Below are 23,370 nucleotides of genomic sequence, written 5' to 3' on the forward strand. Positions count from 1 at the left end.
GGCGGGGCTTCGGGTGGACACGCCCCCTGGTGGGAGCCACGCCCCCAACGTGACCACGCCCCGGTGTGGCCACGCCCCCCTCGGGGCTCCCCCATGACCCCCCAACCATTGAATCTGATCGACGGGGAGGCCACGCCCCTCTGTAGGCCACGCCCCCACTCCTAGCCCCGCCCCCTTGCTAGGCCACGCCCACCGCGGTGCCCAAGCCCCGCCCCCAGCCCCTCCCCGGTCGGCCAGGCTCCACCCCCACCCATAACCCCGCCCACCCGCAGGTTTTAGCCCCGCCCCCTGAGCTGGCTCCGCCCCCATCCCCACCAACCCGAACCCCACCCCTGGCCCCGCCCACATCCCCATAGCCCCGCCCACATCCCATAGCCCCGCCCACATCCCATAGCCCCGCCCACATCCCATAGCCCCGCCCACATCCCATAGCCCCGCCCACATCCCATAGCCCCCGCCCGCATCCCATAGCCCCGCCCACATCCCATAGCCCCGCCCACTCGATGTGCTCAGACTCCGCCCACAACCCCGGCAGGCTCTGCCCCCCAGCCCATGGCCACGCCCCCAGCCCATGGCCACGCCCCTGTCCCATAGCCCCGCCCCTTGGCCCATAGCCCCGCCCCTTTCCCCATAGCCCCGCCCCCAGCCCCGCCCCAGCCCATAGCCCCGCCCCTTTCCCCATAGCCCCGCCCCTTTCCCCATAGCCCCGCCCACCTGCAGGCGGTCAGGCTCCGCCCCCGGCAGCACCTCCAGCAGCTCCATGCGGGCGACCGACAGCCCCCTGCGGCCCCCGGTGGCCCCCGGGCCCCCCGGGGGCCCAGCTCCAGCCCCAGCTGCAGCCCCCCGCGCACAGCCTGGGGGGGCACGGGGGGGGCACGGGGGGTAAAGGGGGGGGCAAAAAAGGGGTGAATGGGGGCATGGGGGTGAAATGGGGGGCACAGGGGGTAAATGGGGAAAAGGGGGGAAGGGGGCAGAAAAAGGGGGTCGTTGTAAATGGGGGTGAATCCTGGGCACAAAATGGGGGGCACAAAATGGGGGAGAAATAAATACAAGGGGGGGTATACAAAGGCAGAAAGGGGGTCAGCGAGGGGGGGTCACAAATGGGGAGAAATGGGGGGGGCACAAGGGGGGCACACAAATGGGGTCACAAATGGGGGGTAGCTGGGGCACAAAGGGGGGCACAATAGGGGGGGGCACAAAGGGGGGGCACACAAATGGGGGGACACAGCAAGGGGGGGCACAAACGCACAAGGGGTCACAAAGGGGGGCACAACAATGGGGGCACAAATGGGGTCACAAAGGGGGGGCACAAATGGGGTCACAAAGGGGGGCACAAAGGGGGGGCACAAAGGCAAAGTGGAGCACAAAGGGGGGCACAAAGGGAGTCACACAAAAGGGGGGCACAAAGGGGGCACAAAGGGGGCACAAATGGGGGCACAAAGGGGGGCACAAAGGGAGTCACAAAGGGGGCACAAAGGGGGCACAAAGGGGGCACAAAGGGGGCACAAAGGGGGGCACAAAAGGGGGGCACAAAGGGGGGCACAAAGGGGGGGCACAAAGGGAGTCACAAAAGGAGGGGTCATTAAATGGGGGTGAATCCGGGGCACAAAATGGGGGGCACAAAATGGGGGGAGAAATGGGGGGTCACAAGGGGGGCACAAAGGGGGCACAAAGGGGGGGGCACAAAGGGGGGTCACAAGGGGGGGCACAAAGGGGGTCACAAAAGGGGGGTCACGAGGGGGGGTCACAAAACGGGGGTCACAAAGGGGGGGACACAAAGGGGGGGGGCACAAGGGGGAGTCACGAGGGGGGGGTCCCATACCTGAGGTGGGCGTGGGGCAGGGCTCGGTCCCAGTCGGGCAGGGGGGCGCCCCCCCTCGGCGCCCCCCGACGTGGGCGAAGAAGCGCTGGGCCAGGGCGGGGGGGCGGCGGGGGGCCCCTCGTGGGGCAGCGCCACCGACAGCGTCCCCAGCGTCAGCCGCAGCCGCGCCCCCCGGCCTGGGGGGGCAGCGGGGGGGGGTCAGTGGGGGGGGGGCAGGCGGGGACCCCCCCCAAAAAAAAAAATTAAAAAAAAATTAAAATAACTCACCTGGGGGGGCGAGGAGTGCGGGAGGGGGGGCGGTGCCGGGGGCCGCCCTGGGGGGGGACAAAAAATGGGGGGGGGTAAAAAAAATGGAGGGTAAAACGGGGGGGTAAATGTGGTGGTAATTGGGGGGTAAATGGGGGTAAATTGGGGGGGTAAAATTGGGGGTAAATGGGGGGTAAAATTGGGGGGTAAAATTGGGGGGTAAACAGGGGGGGTAAAATGGGGGTAAACGGGGGGTAAAATGGGGGGTAAATGGGGGGATAAAATGGGGGGGGTAAATGGGGGGGTAAATGGGGGCTGTGTTGCCCCAGAGCCCCCAGACCCCAATGTTCCCCCCCCAGATAATGCCCCCCCCCCAACCACTCACCCCAGGGCTCGGGGGGGCTCGCCTCGGGGGCCGTGGGGGGCGTCGCTGTCCCCCCACGGAGCCCGTCATGGAGAAGAACATCTCTGGGGGGGGGAGGGCGGCGGTGAGACCCCCCCAAATGCCCCCAAAGCCCCCCCCCAAGCCCCCCCGCCCCCAAATACCCCCTGATACCCCCAAATTCCCCCCCCCATCTACCCTGAAGGCCCCCCCCGAACACCCCAAAATGCCCCCCCCCAGCCCCCAAAATGCCCCCCCAGGCCCCCCTGAGACCCTCATGGACCCCCACGACCCCCCCCAAATGCCCCCCCCAGGACCCCCAAATCCCCCCCCAACCCCCCACCCCCCCCCACCTCCCCAATACCCCCCCAGGACCCCCAAAGCCCCCCCCAAATCCCCCCAACTGCCCCCCCAAATCCCCAAATCCCCCCCCAGGACCCCCCCAACCCCCCCCCCCCACCCCCCCAAAGCCCCCCCCGGACCCCCAAATCCCCCCCAAACCCCCCCAGCCCCCCCCAGCCCCCCCAAATCCCCCCCAAGTCCCCCCCCCAGCACCCCCCAAATCCCCCCCAACCCCTCCCCCCCCCCCCCCCCCCCTGCCCCCCCCCCTCCCCACCGGATCCGGGGCTGTCGGGGGGCCCTGCCCCGCGCCCCCCCGCAGGCGCTGGCTCAGCTCCCTCTCGATCAGCAGCAGGTCCTGGGGGCCCAGGGGGCGGCTGCGCCCCCGGGGGGGGTCGGGCTCTGCGGGGGGGGGGGGGCGTTATTGCGGGGGGGCCACACACACACCCCAACGCCCCCCCCAAAACCCAAAGGGGCCCCCCAAAAGCCCCCAATAAGGGGAGACAATCGGAGGGGGAGGGCACCCATGGGGGGTGCGCCCCCCCCCAGCACCCAAATGCCCCCCCCAGCATTAAATGCCCCCCCAGCACCCAAATGCCCCCCCATATACCCCCAAAATGCCCCCCCCCCACCCAAATACCCCCCCGAAGTACCCCAAAATGCCCCCCTGCCACCAAAATGCCCCCCCAGCACCCAAACACCCCCCTGTGTACCCCCAAAATGCCCCTCCCACCCCCATGCCCCCCCGCAACCCCCTTTAACCCCCCCACCCCCCCATGCCCCCCGTGTGCCCCCCCCCCAAAGCCCCCCCCACTTCCCCCCCCCCCCCAAATCCCCCCCCGCGCCCCCCCACCCAATGTGGCCCCCCCCATGCCCCCCCACCCCCCTTAACCTCCCCCCTTGCCCCCCCACCCCCCTCTTTACCCCCCCCAAAGCCCCCCCCAAGCCCCCCAACGCCCCCCCCCCCGCGCCCCCCCCGCCCCAAATTCCCCCCCCGCTGCCCCCCCCCCCACTCACCCTGGGGTCCCAGCGCCCCCAGCAGCCCCCGCAGGGCCCCCAGCAGGGGGGGGCAGCAGCAGGTGCAGGGCCCCCACCGTCCCCTCCAGCTCCACCTGCGCCCCCAGTCCGTCAGCACCCAGGGGTGCCCCCCCCCAGCACCCATGGGTGCCCCCTCCCCCCCGGGCCCCCAGCACCCATGGGTGCCCCCCCCAGCACCCCCAGGGTGTCCTCAGCCCCCCCAAACACCCCTGGGTGCCCCCCAACACCTCCAGCACCCCCCCGTGGCCCCCCAGCACCCACATGTGCCCCCCGCAGCACCCATGGGTGCCCCCCAGCACCCCCAGCATCCCCCCGAGCACCCATGGGTGCCCCACCACCACCCATGGCCCCCCCCCAAGCTCCCATAGGTGACCCCCTAGCGCCCCCCAGCACCCAGAACCCCCTCCCAGGACCCAAAGGTGCCCCCCGGCACCCATGAGGAACACCCAGGGCCACCCCCCAGCACCCATGGGTGCCCCCCCCAGCACCTACAGGCCCCCCAAGCCCTCCTCAGCCCCCATAGGTGACCCCCTAGCATCCCCCCAGCACCCATGGGTGCCCCCCCAGCACTATGGACACCCCCCAGCCCCCTGGGTGCCCCCAAGCTCCCATCAATGACCCCCTAACGCCCTCCCAGCACCCATAGGTGGCCTCCCAGCACCTACGGGCCCCCCCCAGCACCCACGGGTGCCCCCCAGCATCTATGGGCCCCCCCAATCCCCCCTAGCCCCCACAGATGACCCTCTAGCATCCCCCCAGCACCCATGGGTGCCCCCCCAGCACCCTGCAGGGCCCCCCCCCCAGCACCCATAGTAGCTCCCCCACCCCCCAGCACCCATGGGTGCCCCCCAGCACCCACCTGGGGCCCCGGCAGCGCCTGGTTCTGCTTCAGCCGCAGGGACAGGTCGGAGGGGCCAGGGCTGAGCCCCACCTGCACGGGGGGCCCTGGGGGGGGGGACACGGCCACCGGGTGGCACCGGGACACCGGGGGGGCACCCGAGGGACACCGGGGGGCACCCAGGGGATGTTGGGGGGCAGTTGGGGATGTTTGGAGACATCGGGGGGCATCCAAGGGACACCCAGAGGACACCCAAGGGACACCAGGGGGCACCCAAGGGACACCCGGGGTCACCCAGGGGACAAGGGGGGCACCCAGGGGACATTGGGGGGCAGTTGGGGATGTTTGGGGACATCGGGGGCACCCAGGGGACACTCAGGGGACACCCAAGGGACACCGGGGGCACCCAAGGGACACCCGGGGTCACCCAGGGGACAAGGGGGGCACCCAGGGGACACTGGGAGGAGGTTGGGGATATTTGGGGACACTGGGGGGCACCCAAGGGACACCCGGGGTCACCCAGGGGACACGGGGTGGGCACCCAGGGGACGTTGGGGGGCGGTTAGGGACGTTTGGGGACTCTGGGGGCACCCAGGGGACACCCAGGGGACACCCAAGGGACACCGGGGGACACCGGGGGGCACCCAAGGGACACCCAAGGGACACCCGGGGGCACCCAGGGGACGTTGGGGGGCAGTTGGGGACATTTGGGGACATTTGAGGACACCTGGGGGACGCCTGGGGGCACCCTGGGGACATTTGGGACCCCGTAAGGACCCCGGGAGGACATTTGGGGACATTTGGGGCAAATTTGGGACATTTGGGGACCTCCTTAAGAAACTCTGGGGACATTTGGGGACATTTTGGGGCAAACTGGGGACATTCGGGGCTGTTTGGGGACCTCATAAGGACTCCTGGGGCGGCCTAAGAACATTTGGGGCCGTTTGGGGACATTTTGGGGCTATTTGGGGCCAGTTTGTGACCATGTGGGGCCATTTTTGGGTCATTTTGGGCCATTTTGGGGCCATTTTGCGGTCACTTGTGGCCATTTTGGGTCTGTTTGGGGCCATTTGGGGGCCGTTTGGGGCCAGTTGTGGCCGTTTTGGGGCCATTTGGGGCCATTTTGGGGCTATTTGGGGCCATTTTGGGGCTATTTGGGGCCATTTTGTGGCCATTTCGGGCCATTTTGGGGTCATTCGCAGTTATTTTGGGTCTGTTTGGGGCTGTTTGGGGCCATTTGTGGCCGATTGGAGCCATTTTTGGGTTGTTTGGGGCCATTTTGGGGCCGTTTGGGGCCATTTTGGGGCATTTTGGGGCCATTTTGGGGTCACTTGTGGCCATTTTGGGTCTGTTTGGGGCCACTTGGGGCCACTTGGGGCCATTTTGGGGTCATTTTGGGCCATTTTGGGGCCATTTGAAGCTATTTGGAGCTATTTTTGGGTCATTTGGGGCCGTTTGGGGCTATTTGGGGCCATTTTGGGGTCATTTGCGGTTATTTTGGGTCTGTTTGGGTCTGTTTGGGGCCATTTGGGGCCATTTGGGGCCATGTTCGGGTCGTTTTGGGTCATTTGGAGCCATTTTGGGGCCATTTGGGGCCATTTTGGGGTCTTTTGCGGTTATTTTGGGTCTGTTTGGGTCTGTTTGGGGCTGTTTGGGGCCATTTTGGGGCTGTTTGGGGCCATGTTCGGGTCGTTTCAGGCCATTTTGGGGCCGTTTGGGGCCATTTTGGGGCCGTTTGGGGCCATTTTGGGGCTGTTTGGGGCCATTTGGGGCCATTTTGGGGCCGTTTGAGGCTATTTGGGGTCATTTTGGGTCTGTTTGGGGCCATTTGGGGCCATTTTGGGGTGCGGGCACTCACCGGGGGGGCGTCGTGGGGCAGGAGCTGGCAGAAGACCCCCAGGGCCCCCAGGCGCAGCCGCCAGGAGCACCGGGGGGCCCCGCGCCCGGCCCCCCCCCCCTCGTCCTCGTACTGCAGCCTGGGGGGGGGCACGGCCCGAGTGTCCCCCGTGCCCCCCAGCGCCCCAAAATGTCCCCACGCCCCCATAAATGTCCCCAAGCCCCCCATCACCATGCCCCCCCCAAAATGTCCCCAAGCCCCCTCGATGTCCCCATGCCCCCCCCAACGTGCCCCCCCGTGTCCCCTCCTGTCCCCACGCCCCCATGACGTCCCCATGCCCCCCCAAATGCCCCCCCCCGATGTCCCCCCCCAGCCCCTCCTGTCCCCATGACCCCCCTTAATGCCCCCCATTACACCCTCCCCCAACGCCCCCCCATAACTCCCCACCAAACTCCCCCCCAATTACGGCCCCCCCACAACGCACCCCCATAACACCCCCCCCCACATTAACCCCCGTAACGCCCCCCATAACACCCCCCCCATTACACCCACCCCATAACTCCCCCCCACAAAGCCTCCCCATATAACGCCCCCCACATTAACTCCCCCATAACTCCCCCCCAATTACACCCACCCCATAACGCCCCTTAAGGCCCCCCCCAAAATGCCCCCCACAATGCCCCCCATAACTCCCCCCATTACACCAATCCCATAACGCCCCATAACGCCCCCCCAAATGCCCCACCCATAACGCCCCCCATAACACCCCCAAACGCCCCCCCCCCATATAACCCCCCCAATAACACCTCCCCCATAAGGCCCCCCCATATAACCCCCCCAAATGCCCCCCCCCATAACACCCCCCCATAAGGCCCCCCCCCCCCCCCCCCCCCCCCCAAACCTGTGCAGCCGCAGCTCCAGCGCCGCCCGCGCGCCCCCCCCGGGGCTGCTCCAGGCTCAGCACCGCGTCCTCCAGCGTCACCCGCAGCTGCCGCAGCACTGGGGGGGGCACGGGGGGGGGCACACGGTCACGGGGGGGGCACACCCCTGGGACCCCCCCCCCAAATTATTCTGACCCCCCCCTTACCGGCGTCGATGGTGAGGGCCAGCGCCTCCAGCCCCTCCAGGGGGGGGGCTCCGGGGGGGCTCATCCGAGGCCTCCGGGGGCTTCAGGGGGGGCGCGGGGTCCGGCCCCCTGGCTGGCCTGGGGGGAGAGGGGGGGATGGGGGGGATTTGGGGGGCGGGGAGGGGGTTATAGGGACGGGGGGGGCCCAGGGGGATTTGGGGGGCTTGGGGGGGTTATAGGGGCGGGGGGGGACCCCAGGGGGATTTGGGGGGTGGGGGGGGGGTTATAGGGGCGGGGGGGACCCCAGGGGGATTTGGGGGGCGGGGGGGTTATAGGGGCAGGGGGGGCCCAGGGGGATTTGGGGGGGTGTGGGGGGTTATAGGGGCGGGGGGGGGGACCCAGGAAGATTTGGGGGCTTATAGGGTTGGGGGCGGACCCCAGGGGGGTTATAGGGACGGGGGGACCCCAGGGGGATTTGGGGGCCTGGGGGGTTATAGGGACAGGGGGGACCCAGGAGGATTTGGGGGGCTTATAGGGATTTGGGGGGGACCCCAGGGGGGCTATGGGGATGGGGGCCCAGGGGGATTTGGGGGGCGTGGGGGGATTTGGGGGGCATGGGGGGGGTTATAGGGATGGGGGGGGACCCAGGGGGATTTGGGGGGCATGGGGGAGCCATGGGGTCAGGGGGCATGGGTGGGGCAAGGGGGGACCCCAGGATGGGGACAAGCCTCCCCCCCCCGGTGACCTGGGGACCCCAAAAGGGGCAGGGGGACCCCAGGACAGTGTCAGGGCCCCCCCGGTGACCCGGGGACCCCAAAAGGGGACAGGGGGACCCCAAATGGGGATGGGGGACCCCAATATTAGGACCGGGACCCCAGGATCAGGACCAGGACCCCCGGAAGGTGTCAGGGCCCCCCTGGTGACCTGGGGACCCCAAACGGGGACAGGAGGACCCCAGGATCAGGATGGGGACCCCAGAAGAGGGACAGGGACCCCAAAGGGGACGGGGAGACCCCAAAAGCCCCCCCCCCCCGACACTCACGTGGGCGCAGGGTGAGGCGCAGCCCCCGCAGGCGCAGGCAGCAGGGCCGGGAGCCCAGCGCCCCCCAGGGCACCGCCACCGCCACCGCCCCCACCTGGCCCCCCCGCAGCTCCAGCGGGCACCCGGCCGCCGCCAGCACCGCATCCAGCGCCTGGGGGGGGCACGGGGGCGTCAGGGGACGGGGGGGGACATGGGGACATCGGGGGATATGGGGACAGGGGGGTGTGGGGGTGGGGGGTGGAGGGGATAAGGGGGGCTATGGGGGGGTTGGGGGGGGGGGTATGGGGGGGGCATGGGGACACCGCATCCAGCGCCTGGGGGGGGCACGGGGGGCGTCGGGGACGGGGGGGGGGGCAGGGGGGGACATGGGGACATCGGGGGGCGGGGGGGACAGGGGGACATGGGGACATGGGGGTATGGGGGGGCATGGGGACACCGCGTCCACGCCTTGGGGGGCACGGGACAGTCAGGGGATGGGGGGGGACATGGGGGGCAGGGGGGACATGGGGACATCGGGGGGGCAAGGGGACATCGGGGGGCAGGGGGACATCAGGGAGGCAGGGGGTATGGGGGGGTATGGGGGGGTTGGGGGGGGGGGGGTATGGGGACACCGCGTCCAGCGCCTGGAGGGGGGCACGGGGGCATCAGGGGACGGGGGGGGGCGGGGGGGGACAGGGGGACATCGGGGGATGGGGGGGACATCGGGGGACATCATGGGGTCAGGGGGGGGTATGGGGGGGGACGGGGGGGCATAGGGGGGCTTGGGGGGTATGGGGACACCGCGTCCAGCGCCTGGGGGGCACGGGGACGTCAGGGGACTGGGAGGGGGTCACACAGTGAGGGGGGGACCAGGGGGACACCGGGGGGGGGGGGGGCGTGGGGGACGGGGGGGCACGGGGACAGTGGGGGAGGGGCAGGGAGAGGGGGACAGGGATGTGGGGGCATGGGGGGGCTGGCGGGGGCTGGGGGGCACCGGGGGGGGCACTGGGGCCTGTGGGACGAGGCCAGGGGGCGGGCAACGGACACCGGGGACCGGAACCGGAAGTAGAACCGGGAGCCGGGCCCGGGCCCGACAACCGGAACCGAAACCGAAACCGGGAGGCGGAACCCGGAAGCGCCACGGGGAAACCCCGGAAGCGGAACCACAACCGGGCCTGGAACCCGGAACCGGGAGCGGGAACGGAACCCGGAAGCTGCCACCGGAACCCGGAAGCCGCCAACGGAACCCGGAAGCGCCCACCGGAACCGGAATCCCCCCGGCTCCGCACCGAGGCCCGCAGCCGCAGGTCCCGCAGCTCCCCGGTGCCGCCGCGCAGGTCGAGGCTGAGCTGCTCGAGCCGCAGCCGCTCCTCCAGGAAGGGCCCCAGGGTCCGCTCCAGCACGTAGCGGGCGGCCCGCACCTTCAGCTCCCCCGGCCAGGCCGGGGCCCAGCGCCTCATCCCCGCCGCCGCTCCCGGGGCCCGGCTCCGCGCCGCTTCCGGCCCCGCCGCTCTCCCATTGGCCCGCGGCGCTGGGAGTCGCGCGCCGATTGGCGGAGCCCCGCCTAGTCCCGCCCCCTCCCTCCTCCCCCGCCCCTTCCCGACGCGGCGCATGCGCGGACGGGGAGGAGGTGTGGGGGAGGAGCGCGCTGATTGGTCGGCAAGCGGCGAGGGCCCGCCCGCCGGGCTCGGCGCTCAGGACGCATGCGCGCGGCGCCGGAGGGGGTGGGGAGCGCGAGGCTCCGCCCCTCGGCGGCGGCGCTCGGAGGCCGGAAGTGGCCGCGGGCGGAAGCGGCGCCGGGTGCGCCGGGACCGGGGATCCCCGGGGGCTGTTCCCAGGAAGAAAGGTTCCGGCCTCCACAGGGCCCCCAGGGCCCCCCGTGGCCCCCCCGTGGTCCCAAAGCCCCCCCGAGCCCCCCATGGCCCCCCCAACCCCAGCGCCCCCCCGTTTTCCCCAAAGCCCCCCTTTTATCCCCGTTTGCCCCCAATACCCCCCCAAAGCCCCCCCATGGCCCCGTTGCCCCCCCCCCTTTTCCACATTGCCCCCCCCCTTTTATCCCCACTGCCCCCCCCGTGTCCCCAATCCCCCCCCATTTTCCCCAAAAATGCTCCCCGTGCCCCCCCATGGCCCCACATCCCCCCATGGCCCCCCCAAAGCCCCCCCATGTCCCCATTGTCCCCCCTCCAATTTTCCCCATTACCCCCCAAATGTCCCCAACCCCCCCAATTTCTCCCAAAAATGTCCCCATGACCCCCCACGCCCCCCCAACCCCAACGCACCCCCCCCCATGTCCCCATTGCCCCCCCACATCCCCAACCCCCCCATGTCCCTGTTGCCCCCCTGTGCCCCCATGCCCCCCCACGTCCCCATTGCCCCCCCCACCTCCAATGTCTCAAAACGCCCCCCCCATGTCCCCAAAATGCCCCCCCCGTCCCCATTCCCCCCCCCCAAAAAAACCACCCCGCTCCTCTCCACCATTTAATTCCCACCGGGGGGGGGGGGGGGGAAGACGAAAATTAAGGGGGGGGTCCCCCTATTTTTCTGTGCCCCCCCCCCCCCCTCAGAAGCGCCCCCCCGGCACATGTCGCAGCGGCACCCCCCGCCGACACCGTCACCAGCAGGAGGCGGCGGCCGCCGGGGCACGACAGCGGCACCGGCACCTGGGGGGGCAACAAGGGGGGGGGGGTCACTGGGTGCCCCCCCGCAAAAAAAAAAATTAGGGGGGGACATTTTGGGGGGCATGGAGAAGGAGCGGGTGGTGGAGGTGGGGGGGGCACCAAAAAGGGGGGGAAATGCCAAAGGGGGGGGACATCAAAGGGGGGGGCACCAAAAAGGGGGGCAATAAGGGGGGGTCACTGGATGCCACCCCCCAAAAAAAATAAAATGGGGGGCAATTGGGGGGGGCAATTTGGGGAGGGGGGGCCATGGAGCAGCAGCAGGAGGCCGAGGGGACACTAAAGGGGGGGTCACCAAAGCTGGAGGGGGGGCACGTGAAAGGGGGGGGGTGTCCCGAAACGGGGGCCTCGCCTTGCCCCCCCCCCCCCAAAAAACAAACGGGGGGGGCATGTTGGGGGGAGGGGGCATGGAGAAGGAGCAGTTGGTGGAGGTGGGGGGGGCACTAAAAAGGGGGGGGAAATATCAAAGGGGGGGACGACAATGAGGGGAGGGGGGCATCACGGGGTGTGTCCCCCCCCCAAAAAAAAATAAAATGGGGGGGCAATTTGGGGAGGGGGGGCATTGGGGGGGGGGGCATGGAGGGGGAGCGGGTGGGGGGGGGCACTAAAGGGGGGCACCAAAGCCAGAGGGGGGACGTGTGAAACGGGGGTGTCCCGAAGCGGGGGGCCTCGCCTTGCCCCCCCCCCAAAATAAAACGGGGGGGGCCCCCACCTTGCGGGCGCGGGCCATGGTGCAGCAGCGGGCGGCGGAGGCCAGGCGGTGGCGGGAGGCCGCCAGCAGCGCCCCCCCGCGGGGGAACGCCCCCGACTCGCAGTGCCCCGCGCACGCCCCCACCGGCGGCGGGGGGGGGCCGGGGGGGGCAGCGGGCAGCCGGCGACGGGCACGGGGACGGCGGGCACGCCTTGGGGGGGGGGGGCAAAAGGGAGGGGGGGGGGCGGGTCGTTTGAACACCCCCCCCCCAAAGCCCCCCCCCAAAGTGTCAGAATCACCCTCCCGGTGCCCCCCCCCGCATTGGCACCCCTAATTGCCCCCCCCCGGTGTCCCCCCCCCCCATTGCCACCCCTCAAATGCCCCCCCCATTGCCACCCCCCAAACGCCCCCCCATTGTCACAGTCACCCCCCAGTGTCATCCCCCCCCCCAAAGCACCCCCAAGTGTCAGAATCACCCCCCGGTGTCCCCCCCATTGCCACCCCCCTGCCCCCCCCAAGTGTCAGAATCACCCCCCCGTGCCCCCCCCCCCATTGTCACCCCCAATTGCCCCCCCCGGTGTCCCCCCCTACTGACACCCCCCAAATGCCCCCCCAGTGCCCCCCCATTATCACCCCCCCCACACTCCCCCCCCCCCCCACCCTCCCCCCCCCCCCATTGCCCCCACCCCCAAATGCCCCCCCCCCAGTGTCACTGTCCCCCCCAAATCCCCCCAAACGTCACCCCCCCCCAGTGCTGCCCCCCCCGGGTCCCTGGGGGGGGGCGGGGCAGGGTCCCCCTGGGTGACACTGGGGGGGGAGGTCCCATGGGGGGGGGGGGGGGCACCAAGGGGGGGTCCCATGGGGGGGGGCACCAATGGGGGGGGTCCCAAAGTGGGGGTCCCGTGGGGGGTCCTATGGGAGGGGTCCCATGAGGGGGGAGAGTCCAACGGGGGGGGCCATGGGGGGGGTTCCGGGGGTTCCTATGGGGGTGTCCCACGGGGGGGGGGGGGGTCCCATGGGGGGTCCCATGGGGGGGGTCCCATGGGGGGTCCTATGGGGGGTCCCGGAGGAGGGGAGTTCCCGTGGGGGGTCCCACGGGGGGGGGTCCCACGGGGAGGTCCCATGAGGGGGTCCTGGGGGGGGGGGGGGGGCATGGGGGGGGTCCCATGGGGGGGTCCCATGAGTGGGTGGTCTCGGGGGGGGTCCTATGGGGGTGTCCCACGGGGGGTCCCACGGGGGGGTCCTATGGGGGTTCCTGGGGGGTCCTATGGGTGGGGGGGGCCCCATGGGGGGTCCCACGGGGGGGGGTCCCACGGGGGGGTCCCATGGGGAGGGGTCCTATTTGGGGGGGTCCCACGGGGATGGGGGGTCCCACGGGGGGTCCCACGGGGGGTCCCATGGGGGGGGGTCCTATGGGGGGGGGGTCCTACTGGGGGGGTATCTTATGGGTGGGGGGGGGTTCCACTGTGGGGGGTCCCACGGGGGGGGTCCCATGGGTGGGGGGGTCCCACGGGGGGTCCTGAGGGGGGTCCCATGTGGGGGGGGTCCCATGGGGGGTCCTATTGGGGGGGGGTCCCACGGGGGGAGTGTCCCACGGGGGGTCCCGGGGGGGGTGCCGCTCACGGTGCAGGCGGCAGCCGGGCTGGGTGGCGGCGGGCAGCCCGGGGGCAGCAGCAGCAGCAGCAGCAGCCGCAGCGGCGCCATTTTGGGGACGGGGGGGGTCAAAAACCCCCGGGGGGGGCCGGGGGGGGGGCGCGGGGACCCCCCCCCGCCGCCCCCCCCCCCCCACGCCGCCAGGGGGCGCTGCGGGCGCGGGGCGCGCAAAGCCGGAAGCGAGCGGAGGGGGCGTGGCCCGGGGACGGGGGAGGGGGCGGGGCGAGGCGTGACGCGGGGGGCGCGGGGGGCCAATGGGCGTCGGGGGGCGTGGCCGGGGCGGGGCGGGGCCCGGCGGCGCGCGGCCATGGGGCTGCTGAGCATCCTGAAGAAGATGCGGGAGCGGGAGCGGGAGCTGCGGCTGCTCATGCTGTGGGCGGGGCCTGGGGGAGGGGGCGGGGCCTGGGGGGAGGGGGCGGGGCCTGGGGGAGGGGGCGGGGCCTGGGGGAGGGGTGGGAGGGGGCGAGGGGGTGGGAAGGGGGGAAAGGGGGGAGGGGGGGAGGGGGAGCGGGGCTGGGGGGTGATAGGGGGTGGGGGCGTGGCCTATGGAAGGGGCGGGGCTAATTGGAGGGGCGTGGCCTAGGAGGGGGAGAGGGAGGGGGGAGGGGGGTGGGAGGGGGGAAAGAGGGGGGAGAGGGGGAGGGGAGCGGGGCCGGGGGGGTGATAGAGGGGTGGGGGCGGGGCCTAAGGAAGGGGGAGGGGTTAATGGGAGAGGAGGGGCTAATGGGGGCGTGGCCTAAGGAAGGGGCGTGGGCCTGGGGGAGGGGGCGGGGCCTGGGGGAGGGGTTGGAGGGGGCGAGGGGGTGGGAAGGGGGGAAGAGGGGGAGGGGGGAGGGGAGCGGGGCTTGGGGGGGTGATAGAGGGGGTGAGGGCGGGGCCTAAGGAAGGGAGGGGCCTGGGGGACGTGGGGCGGGCGGGGCCTAACGGGGATGGGCGTGTTCTGGAGGTGGGTGTGGCCTGAAGGTGGGCGTGGCCTGAGGCGGGGGGGGCGTGTCCGCAGGGGCTGGACAACGCGGGGAAGACGACGCTGCTGAAGCGCTTCAACGGGGAGGACGTGGCCACCGCCTCGCCCACCCTGGGCTTCAACATCAAGACCCTCGAGCACCGCGGGTAGGCGGGGGCGGGGCCTCGGGGGAAGGGGCGGGGGCGGGGGCACCGGGGGCGTGGTCATGGTGGTGGCCACGTTGGGCGTGGGGGTGGCGGGCGTCTGGTCTGGGTTTGTGGCCACCAACATGGCCACCACCATGGCCACCAATATGGCCACTAATATGGCTGCCATCATGGCCACCAACATGGCCACCAACATAGCCACCAACATGGCCACCAGCATGACCACCAATAGGGCCACTGGTATGGCCACCAGCATGGCTACTAACATGGCCACCAACATGGTCATTGGTATGACCATCAACATGACCACCAACATGGCCACCAACATGGCAGCAAACAGGGCCACCAACATGGCCACCAACATGGTCATTGGTATGGCCATCAACGTGACCACCAACATGGCCACCACCACGGCCACCACCATGAGCTCCAAGGCCACCACCGAGACCACCATTATGGCCACTACCATGAGCCGGAAGGCCACCAGCACGGCCACCAATGTGGCCACCAACGTGGCCACCACCATGAGCTACAAGGCCACCAACCAGACCGTTGTTATGGCCACCAACGTGGCCTCCGTGATGGCCACCAACATGCCCATGGTGGTGGTCTTCTTGGCCATGGTGGTGGCCACGTTGGCCGCCACGTTGGCAGCCATGTTGGTAGCTGTGTTGGTGACCATCCTGGCGGCCACGTTGGTGGCCATGGTGGTAGCCACATTGGTGGCCGTGTTGGTGGACATATTGGTGGCCATGCTAACGACCACGTTGTCAGCCACATTGGTGGCCATCTTGGTAACCATGTTGGTGGCCGTGTTTTGGCCATCTTGGCAGCCATATTGGCAGCCATGTTGGTGGCCACGTAGGTAGCCATCTTGGTACCCATGTTGTCAGCCATCTTGGCAGCCGTCTTGGCAGCTATCTTGGTGACCATCTCAGTGGCCATCTTGGTGGCCATCTCCGTGGCCATCTCTGCGGCCATCTTGGTGGCCATCTCAGTGGCCATCTTGACAGCCATCTTGGTGGCCATCTCAGTGGCCATCTTGGCAGCTATGTGGTCAGCCACTTTGACAGCCATCATGGTGGCCATCTTGGTGGCCATCTTGGCAGCCCTGTTGACAGGCATCTTGGTGGCCATCTTGGCAGCGATGTTGTCAGCCGTTTTGACAGCCATCTTAGCAGCCATCTTGGTGGCCATCTCGGTGGCAGCCATGTTGACAGGCATCTTGGTGGCCACCTTAGCAGCCATTTTGGTGGCCATGTCGGTGGCCATGTTGTCAGCCACCTTGACAGCCATTATGGTGGTCATCTTGGTGGCCATGTTGACAGCCATGTTGGCGGCCATCTTGGCAGCCATCTTGGTGGCCATCTTGGTGGCCATGTTGTCAGCCACCTTGACAGCCATCATGGTGGCCATCCTGGCAGCCATGTTGACAGCCATCTTAGCAGCCATGTTGGTGGGCATCTTGGCGGCCATCTTGGCGGCCATGTTGTCAGCCATCTTGGTGGCCATCTTGGTGGCCATCTCAGTGACCATGTTGACAACTGTCTTGGTGGCCATCTTGGCAGCCATCTTGGTGGCCATGTTGTCAGCCACCTTGACAGCCATCATGGTGGTCATCTCTGCGGCCATGTTGACAGCCATTTTGGCAGCCATGTTGGTGGCCATCCTGGCAGCCATCTTGATGGCCATCTTGGCGGCCATCCTGGCAGCCATGTTGACAGCCATCTTGGCGGCCATCTTGGCGGCCATCTCGGCGGCCACCTCGGCGGCCGCGTTGGCCACCGGGCCCTGACGGAGCTGCCCGCCCAGGTTCAAGCTGAACGTGTGGGACGTGGGCGGGCAGAGCTCGCTGCGCTCCTACTGGCGCAACTACTTCGAGAGCACCGACGGCCTCGTCTGGGTGGTCGACAGCGGCGACCGGCAGCGCCTGCAGCTCTGCGCCCGCGAGCTGCGCGGGCTCCTGCGCGAGGAGGTGGGCACGGGGCGGGGGGGATGTGGGGGGGGGGCGGGGGGACGTGGGGGGACATGGGGGGGCAGGGGGACAGGGGGACGTGGGATGTGGGGGCAGAGGGACGTGGGGGGATGGGGGGCAGGGGGACATGGGGGGGACAGGGGGACGGGGGGACGGGGGGGGCAGGGGGACGGGGGGCAGGGGGACGTGGGGGAGCAGGGGGACGTGGGGGGACAGGGGGATGGGGGGATGGGGGGCAGGGGGACATGGGGGGGACAGGGGATGGGGGGGGACAGGGGGACATGGGGGGGGACAAGGGGACGTGGGGGGGACTGGGGGACATGGGGGGACAGGGGGACGTGGGGGGACAGGGGGACGGGGGGGGGACGTGGGGGGCAGGGGGATGGGGGGGACAAGGGGATGTGGGGGGTGCAGGGGGATGTGAGGGGGATGGGGGACAAGGGGTAGACGGGGGGACGTGGGGGACATGGGGACATGGGGGGGCAAGGGGACGTGGGTGGGGGGACGGGGGGACAGGGGGACGGGGGGGACGGGGGGGCGTGGAGGGGATATTGGGTGACACGGGGACATGGAGATTAGGGGACGTGATGGGGCTATGGGGACATGGGGGGGACTTAAGGGACACGGGGGGTGGCGGGGGGCACAGGTGACCCCGGGGGGGGGTGGGGGGGGTCCGTGACCCTGCTGCCCCCCCCGCCCGCCCCCAGCGCCTGGCCGGGGCCACCCTGCTGGTGTTCGCCAACAAGCAGGACCTGCCGGGAGCCCTGCCCGCCAGCGCCATCCGCGAGGTCGGGGGACACGGGGGGGACACTGGGGACACTGGGGGCGGGGGGGGTCCCCAAATCCCCCTGGGCACGGGGGGGGGGGGGGCACCGGGATGCTCAGGGACAGTGACGTTCCCCCATTAGATCCCTACTTTATGGGGTGCCCCCAGCCCTCTGGATATATGGGGGGGGGGGCACAGGGACACTTGGGGACATGGGGGGGGGGGACTGGGGACACCTGGGGACAAGGGGGTCCCCAAATCCTCCAGGGCACGGGGGGGCATGGGGGTGCTCGGGACAGCGGCGTCCCCCCATAGGTCCCTATTTTAACGGGGGTGCCCCCAGCCCCCTGGATATTTGGGGGGGCACAGGGACACTTGGGGACATGGGGGACACTGGGGAGCCTTGGGGACAAGGAGGGGGGGTCCCCAAATCCTCCAGGGCACAGGGGGGGCATGGGGGTGCTCGGGACAGCGGCGTCCCCCCATAGGTCCCTACTTTAACGGGGGTGCCCCCAGCCCCTGGATATATGGGGGGGGGCTCAGGGACACACTTGGGGACATGGGGGGGACACTTGGGGACATGGGGGACACTTGGGGACAAGGGGGGTCCCCAAATCCCCCAGGGCATGGGGGGGGGGGGGGGGGGTCATGGGGATGCTCAGGGACAGCGGCGCCCCCATAGGGCCCTACTTTATGGGGTGCCCCCAGCCCCCTGGCTACGTAGGGGGTCTGGGGGGGGGGGTTCCCAAGGGCCCCCCCCTAAAAAAAAATGTCCCCCCCCGTCCCCAGGCGCTGGAGCTGGACGCCGTGGGCAGCCACCACTGGCGGGTGCAGGGCTGCAGCGCCGTGGGGGCACGGGCTGCTGGCGGGCATCGACTGGCTGCTGGACGACATCGCCGCCCGCGTCTTCACCGCCGGGACTGAGGGACACCCCCCCCCAAAAAAAAATATAGGGGGACCCCCCCCAAAAAAAAGGGGACCCCCACCCCCAAACAAGGAGTCATCCCCCAAAGCAAGGAAGCTGCCCCCGGAACCACGAAACTCACCCGAAATCAGGGACTCGCCCCCAAAACTTGGACCCCCCCTCCAAAAAAAGACACCCCCCAAAAAAGGGACCCCCCAAAGAAAAAGGGGACTCCCCTCAAACCAAGAGTCGTCCCCCAAAAGAAAGAACCTGCCCCCGGAACCGGGAAGCTCACTCCGAAACCAGGGCCTTGCCCCAAAACTTGCCTCCCCCCCCCCCCCCCAAAAAAAAAAATCCTGGACCCCCTCCCCAAAACCAGGACCCCTCCCAAAACCTGGATCCCCCCCCCCAAAAAAAAAAAAAAACACACAGTAATAAAGGTGTCAGACCCCAAATCTGCGTCTGGGCTTTGTGGGGGGGGTGGGCCTGGGGGACCCCAAAATGGCCCCAAGGGACCCCAAGGTGCCCCCGGGGACCCCAAGATGGCCCTGGGGGACCCCAAGGTGGTCCCGGGGACCCCAAAATGGCCCGGGGTAGACCCCAAGGTGGGCCTGGAAACCCCAAACGGCCCCAAGGGACCCCTGTGGGTGGTGCCGGGGGACCCCAAGGTGGTCCCGGGGACCCCAAAATGGGCCCGGAGGGACCCCAAAATGGCCCGGAGTGGACCCCAAGGTGGGCCTGGGGACCCCAAAATGGCCCCAGGGGACCCCAAGGTGGGCCTGGGGACCCCAAAATGGCCCCAAGGGACCCCAAAATGGCACCGGGGGACCCCAAGGTGGGCCTGGGGGACCCCAAAATGCCCCTGAAGCCCCCCCCCCCCAATGTCCCTGGAGGACCCCACGTGTAAAGACCGCAGAGGGACGACCCCGGGTGGGGGGCTCGGTGCTTTATTGGGGGGGGGGGTCCCTGGAAGTGGGGGGGGCGGTCAGGGCAGGCCCCCCCCGCGGCCTCCCCCCCCCGGGGGTCCCTGAAGGCGGGGGGGCGGCAGAGGCCCCCTCCTCGCTGTCCCCGTCACCGTCCTCGGCCCGAGCCCACGGGGACACCTGTGGGGACACCAGGGGGTGACCCCCCCACCCCCCCATGGTGCTGCCCCCCCCCAATCTGGACCCCTCCCCTATTACCCCCCCCACACTGCCCCCCGTTGTCCCCAATTGTCCCCATTGCCCCCCCGTTATCCCCCATAACCCCCCATTGCCCCCCCGCTGTGCCCCTATTGTCCCCAATTGTCCCCCCATTGCCCCCCCACTGTCCCTATTGCCCCCCCACTGTCCCCACTGCCCCCCCACTGTCCCTATTGCCCCCCATTGCCCCCCTTGTCCCCCTTTTCCCCCCCATTTGCCCCATTATTGTCCCTATTGCGCCCCCATTGCCCCCCATTGTTCCCCTGTTGCCCCCCCCGTTGTCCCCCATAGTCCCCACACCCCCCAATTGCCCCCAACCCCCCCCCCCCGCAATCTCACCGGGACCCCTGGGGGGCGGGGGGGCCACCAGCAGCCGCTGCAGGGCCTGGGCCAGGCGCTGGGACAGGGCCACGCGCTCCAGGGCCACCGCCTGCACCTGCAGCGGGACCCCAAATCCTGGTCCCCGTGTCCCCAAATCCCCCTGTCCCCAAATCCCCCTGTCCCCATGTCCCCATATTCCCAAATCCCCCTGTCCCCAAATCCCCCTGTCCCCATATCCCCTGTCCCCATATCCCCAAAGCCCCTGTCCCCATATCCCCATATCCCCAAATCCCCGTCCCCCCGTCCCCATATCCCCCTGTCCCCATATCCCTTGTCCCCGTATCCCCATATCCCCATGTCCCCATCCCCATATCCCCATGTCCCCATATCCTCTGTCCCCCTGTCCCCAAATCCCCCCTGTCCCCATATCCCCTGTCCCCAAATCCCCGTCCCCCTGTCCCCAAATCCCCGCCCCCATGTCCCCATATCCCCAAATCCCCCTGTCCCCATATCCCCCTGTCCCCAAAGCCCCTGTCCCCATATCCCCAAAGCCCCTGTCCCCATATCCCCATATCCCCAAATCCCCGTCCCCCCTGTCCCCATATCCCCTGTCCCCAAATCCCCCTGTCCCCATATCCCCGTCCCCATAACCCCAAATCCCCATATCCCCGTCCCCATAACCCCAAATCCCCATGTCCCTCTGTCCCCATATCCCTCTGTCCCCCTGTCCCCACATCCCCCTGTCCCCCTATCCCCATATCCCCATATCCCCCTGTCCCCACATCCCCCTGTCCCCAAATCCCCGCCCCCATGTCCCCATATCCCCAAATCCCCCTGTCCCCATATCCCACTGTCCCCATGTCCCTGTCCCCCTATCCCCTGTCCCCTGTCCCTCTGTCCCCAAATTCCCGTCCCCAAATCCCCGTCTCCATATCCCCATATCCCCATATCCCCTGTCCCCCTGTCCCCATATCCCCAAATCCCCCTGTCCCCACATCCCCCTGTCCCCATATCCCCTGTCCCCTGTCCCCCTGTCCCCAAATCCCTCTGTCCCCAAATCCCCCTGTCCCCAAATCCCCCTGTCCCCGTATCCCCTGTCCCCCTGTCCCCAAATCCCCATGTCCCCATAACCCCATATCCTCTGTCCCCCTATCCCCACATCCCTCCTGTCCCCAAATCCCCGCCCCCATGTCCCCATATCCCCAAATACCCCTGTCCCCAAATCCCCGTCCCCATATCCCCTGTCCCCAAATCCCCTGTCCCCATATCCCCATAGCCCCCGTCCCCATATCCCCATATCCCCAAATCCCCGTCCCCCTGTCCCCATATCCCCTGTCCCCAAATCCCCCCTGTCCCCATATCCCCCTGTCCCCATATCCCCAAATCCCCCTGTCCCCATATCCCCCTGTCCCCCTGTCCCCATATCCCCCTGTCCCCAAAGCCCCTGTCCCCATATCCCCAAAGCCCCTGTCCCCATATCCCCATATCCCCAAATCCCCGTCCCCCTGTCCCCATATCCCCTGTCCCCAAATCCCCCTGTCCCCATATCCCTTGTCCCCATATCCCCATATCCCCATATCCCCGTCCCCATAACCCCAAATCCCCATGTCCCCATAACCCCATATCCTCTGTCCCCCTGTCCCCACATCCCCCTGTCCCCAAATCCCCGCCCCCATGTCCCCATATCCCCAAATCCCCCTGTCCCCATATCCCCCTGTCCCCATATCCTCTGTCCCCCTGTCCCCAAATCCCCCTGTCCCCATATCCCCTGTCCCCAAATCCCCGTCCCCCTGTCCCCAAATCCCCGCCCCCATGTCCCCATATCCCCAAATCCCCCTGTCCCCAAATCCCCCTGTCCCCACATCCCCCTGTCCCCATATCCCCAAAGCCCCCGTCCCCATATCCCCATATCCCCAAATCCCCGTCCCCCTGTCCCCATATCCCCGTCCCCATGTCCCCCTGTCCCCATATCCCCATACCCCCCGAACCCCCAATGTCCCCCCCCCCGGCCCCCCCTCACCACCCCCCGCAGCCGCTCCTCCAGGACCCGGTTCAGGCGCTGGGAGGCGGCGAAGTCGTCCTGGAGCCTGCGGGAGGGGCGGCACTGGGAGCACTGGGAGCACTGGGAGTTCAAACTGGGGACGCTGGGAGCACTGGGAGTTCAAACTGAGGGGAACTGGGGGCACTGGGAGCCCTGGGAGTTTGAACTGGGGGAACTGGGAGCCCTGGGGGTGCACTGGGAGTCCTGGGGAGGCATACTGGGGACACTGGGAGTTCAAACTGGGGGCACTGGGAGCCCTGGGGGTGCACTGGGAGCCCTGGGGGTGCACTGGGAGTCCTGGGGAGGCATACTGGGGACACTGGGAGTTCAAACTGGGGGCACTGGGAGCCCTGGGGGTGCACTGGGAGCCCTGGGGGTGCACTGGGAGTCCTGGGGAGGCATACTGGGGACACTGGGAGTTCAAACTGGGGGCACTGGGAGCCCTGGGGGTGCTCTGGGAGCCCTGGGAGTTTGAACTGGGGGGAACTGGGAGTCCTGGGGGTGCACTGGGAGCCCTGGTGGGGCATACTGGGAGTACTGGGAGTTCAAACTGGAAGCACTGGGGCACTGGGAGCCCTGGGAGTTCGAACTGGGGGGAACTGGGAGCCCTGGGGGTGCACTGGGAGTCCTGGGGAGGCATACTGGGGACACTGGGAGTTCAAACTGGGAGCCCTGGGGGTGCACTGGGAACCCTGGGAGTTCAAACTGGGGGGAACTGGGAGCCCTGGGGGTGCACTGGGAGTCCTGGGGAGGCATACTGGGGACACTGGGAGTTCAGACTAGGGGCGCTGGGAGCCCTGGGAGTTCAAACTGGGGGGAACTGGGAGCCCTGGGGGTGCACTGGGAGCACTGGGGAGGCGTACTGGGAGCCCTGGGGGGCGTACTGGGAGCACTGGGGGGCATACTGGGAGCACTGGGAGCCGTGGCAGGACACACTGGGAGCACTGGGAGCCTGGGAACTGGGGCACTGGATGACCCCAGGTGGAGCCGCGGCCCCGCCCCGATTGGGCGGGGCTCCCCGAAGCCACGCCCATTGCCTTAAATGGACGAGGTCACCACGCAAGCCACGCCCCCTCCCTCAGACCACGCCCACTGGGCGTGTCCGGCCCCGCCCCCGGTGGGCGTGGCCCCGCCTGGCCCCGCCCCTCACCTCTCGATCCGCTCCCGCAGCGCCTCGAGCTCCGCCTGCGCCGGGGGGGCCGGGGGGGCTGGGGGGGGGAGGGGGGCGTGGGACCCCCAAAACGGCCCCACTGACCCCCAAAACTGCCCCCGGACCCCAAAACTGCCCCGGGGATCCCCCCAAAACTGCCCCAGGACCCCCAAATTCACGTGGGACCCCCCCAAAACTGTCCCGTAACCCCCCAAAACTGCCCCCGGACCCCAAAACTGCTCCTGGACCCCCAAATTCATGTGGGACCCCCCCCAATCTGTCCAATAACCCCCCAAACTGCCCCCTGCCCCCAC

At 69.1% G+C, this 23,370-nt stretch overlaps 2 protein-coding genes and 3 long non-coding RNA genes across 5 annotated transcripts; 1 reads left to right on the forward strand and 4 right to left on the reverse strand.

The window, feature by feature from the left end:
• Window positions 1–2,484: 2,484 nt before the first annotated feature.
• On the reverse strand, window positions 2,485–6,085 carry LOC136789292 (uncharacterized). Its single transcript, XR_010828135.1, has 4 exons — window positions 4,687–6,085; window positions 3,807–3,901; window positions 3,067–3,191; window positions 2,485–2,536 (listed from the first exon to the last, which is right to left on the reverse strand). It is a non-coding gene; the product is annotated as an uncharacterized lncRNA (long non-coding RNA).
• Window positions 6,086–8,458: 2,373 nt separating this feature from the next.
• Window positions 8,459–10,305, reverse strand: LOC136789264 (autophagy-related protein 2 homolog A-like). Its single transcript, XM_066989299.1, has 2 exons — window positions 9,879–10,305; window positions 8,459–8,761 (listed from the first exon to the last, which is right to left on the reverse strand). The coding sequence occupies exons 1-2, from the start codon at window positions 10,200–10,202 to the stop codon at window positions 8,474–8,476; spliced, it is 612 nt and encodes a 203-aa protein (XP_066845400.1). The 5' UTR covers window positions 10,203–10,305; the 3' UTR covers window positions 8,459–8,473.
• A 786-nt stretch (window positions 10,306–11,091) lies between these two features.
• LOC136789288 (uncharacterized) lies at window positions 11,092–13,704 on the reverse strand. The gene is made up of 3 exons (XR_010828130.1): window positions 13,579–13,704; window positions 11,977–12,166; window positions 11,092–11,249 (listed from the first exon to the last, which is right to left on the reverse strand). It is a non-coding gene; the product is annotated as an uncharacterized lncRNA (long non-coding RNA).
• Window positions 13,705–13,853: 149 nt separating this feature from the next.
• On the forward strand, window positions 13,854–18,520 carry LOC136789266 (ADP-ribosylation factor-like protein 2). The gene is made up of 5 exons (XM_066989301.1): window positions 13,854–13,980; window positions 14,608–14,718; window positions 16,531–16,693; window positions 17,401–17,481; window positions 18,249–18,520. The coding sequence occupies exons 1-5, from the start codon at window positions 13,916–13,918 to the stop codon at window positions 18,381–18,383; spliced, it is 555 nt and encodes a 184-aa protein (XP_066845402.1). The 5' UTR covers window positions 13,854–13,915; the 3' UTR covers window positions 18,384–18,520.
• A 1,368-nt stretch (window positions 18,521–19,888) lies between these two features.
• On the reverse strand, window positions 19,889–23,114 carry LOC136789294 (uncharacterized). The gene is made up of 3 exons (XR_010828137.1): window positions 23,057–23,114; window positions 21,886–21,952; window positions 19,889–19,980 (listed from the first exon to the last, which is right to left on the reverse strand). It is a non-coding gene; the product is annotated as an uncharacterized lncRNA (long non-coding RNA).
• Between the last annotated feature and the right edge of the window lie 256 nt (window positions 23,115–23,370).

Source organism: Anser cygnoides, unplaced genomic scaffold, assembly GCF_040182565.1.
Source record: "Anser cygnoides isolate HZ-2024a breed goose unplaced genomic scaffold, Taihu_goose_T2T_genome scaffold_43_1, whole genome shotgun sequence".
NCBI lineage: Eukaryota > Metazoa > Chordata > Aves > Anseriformes > Anatidae > Anser > Anser cygnoides.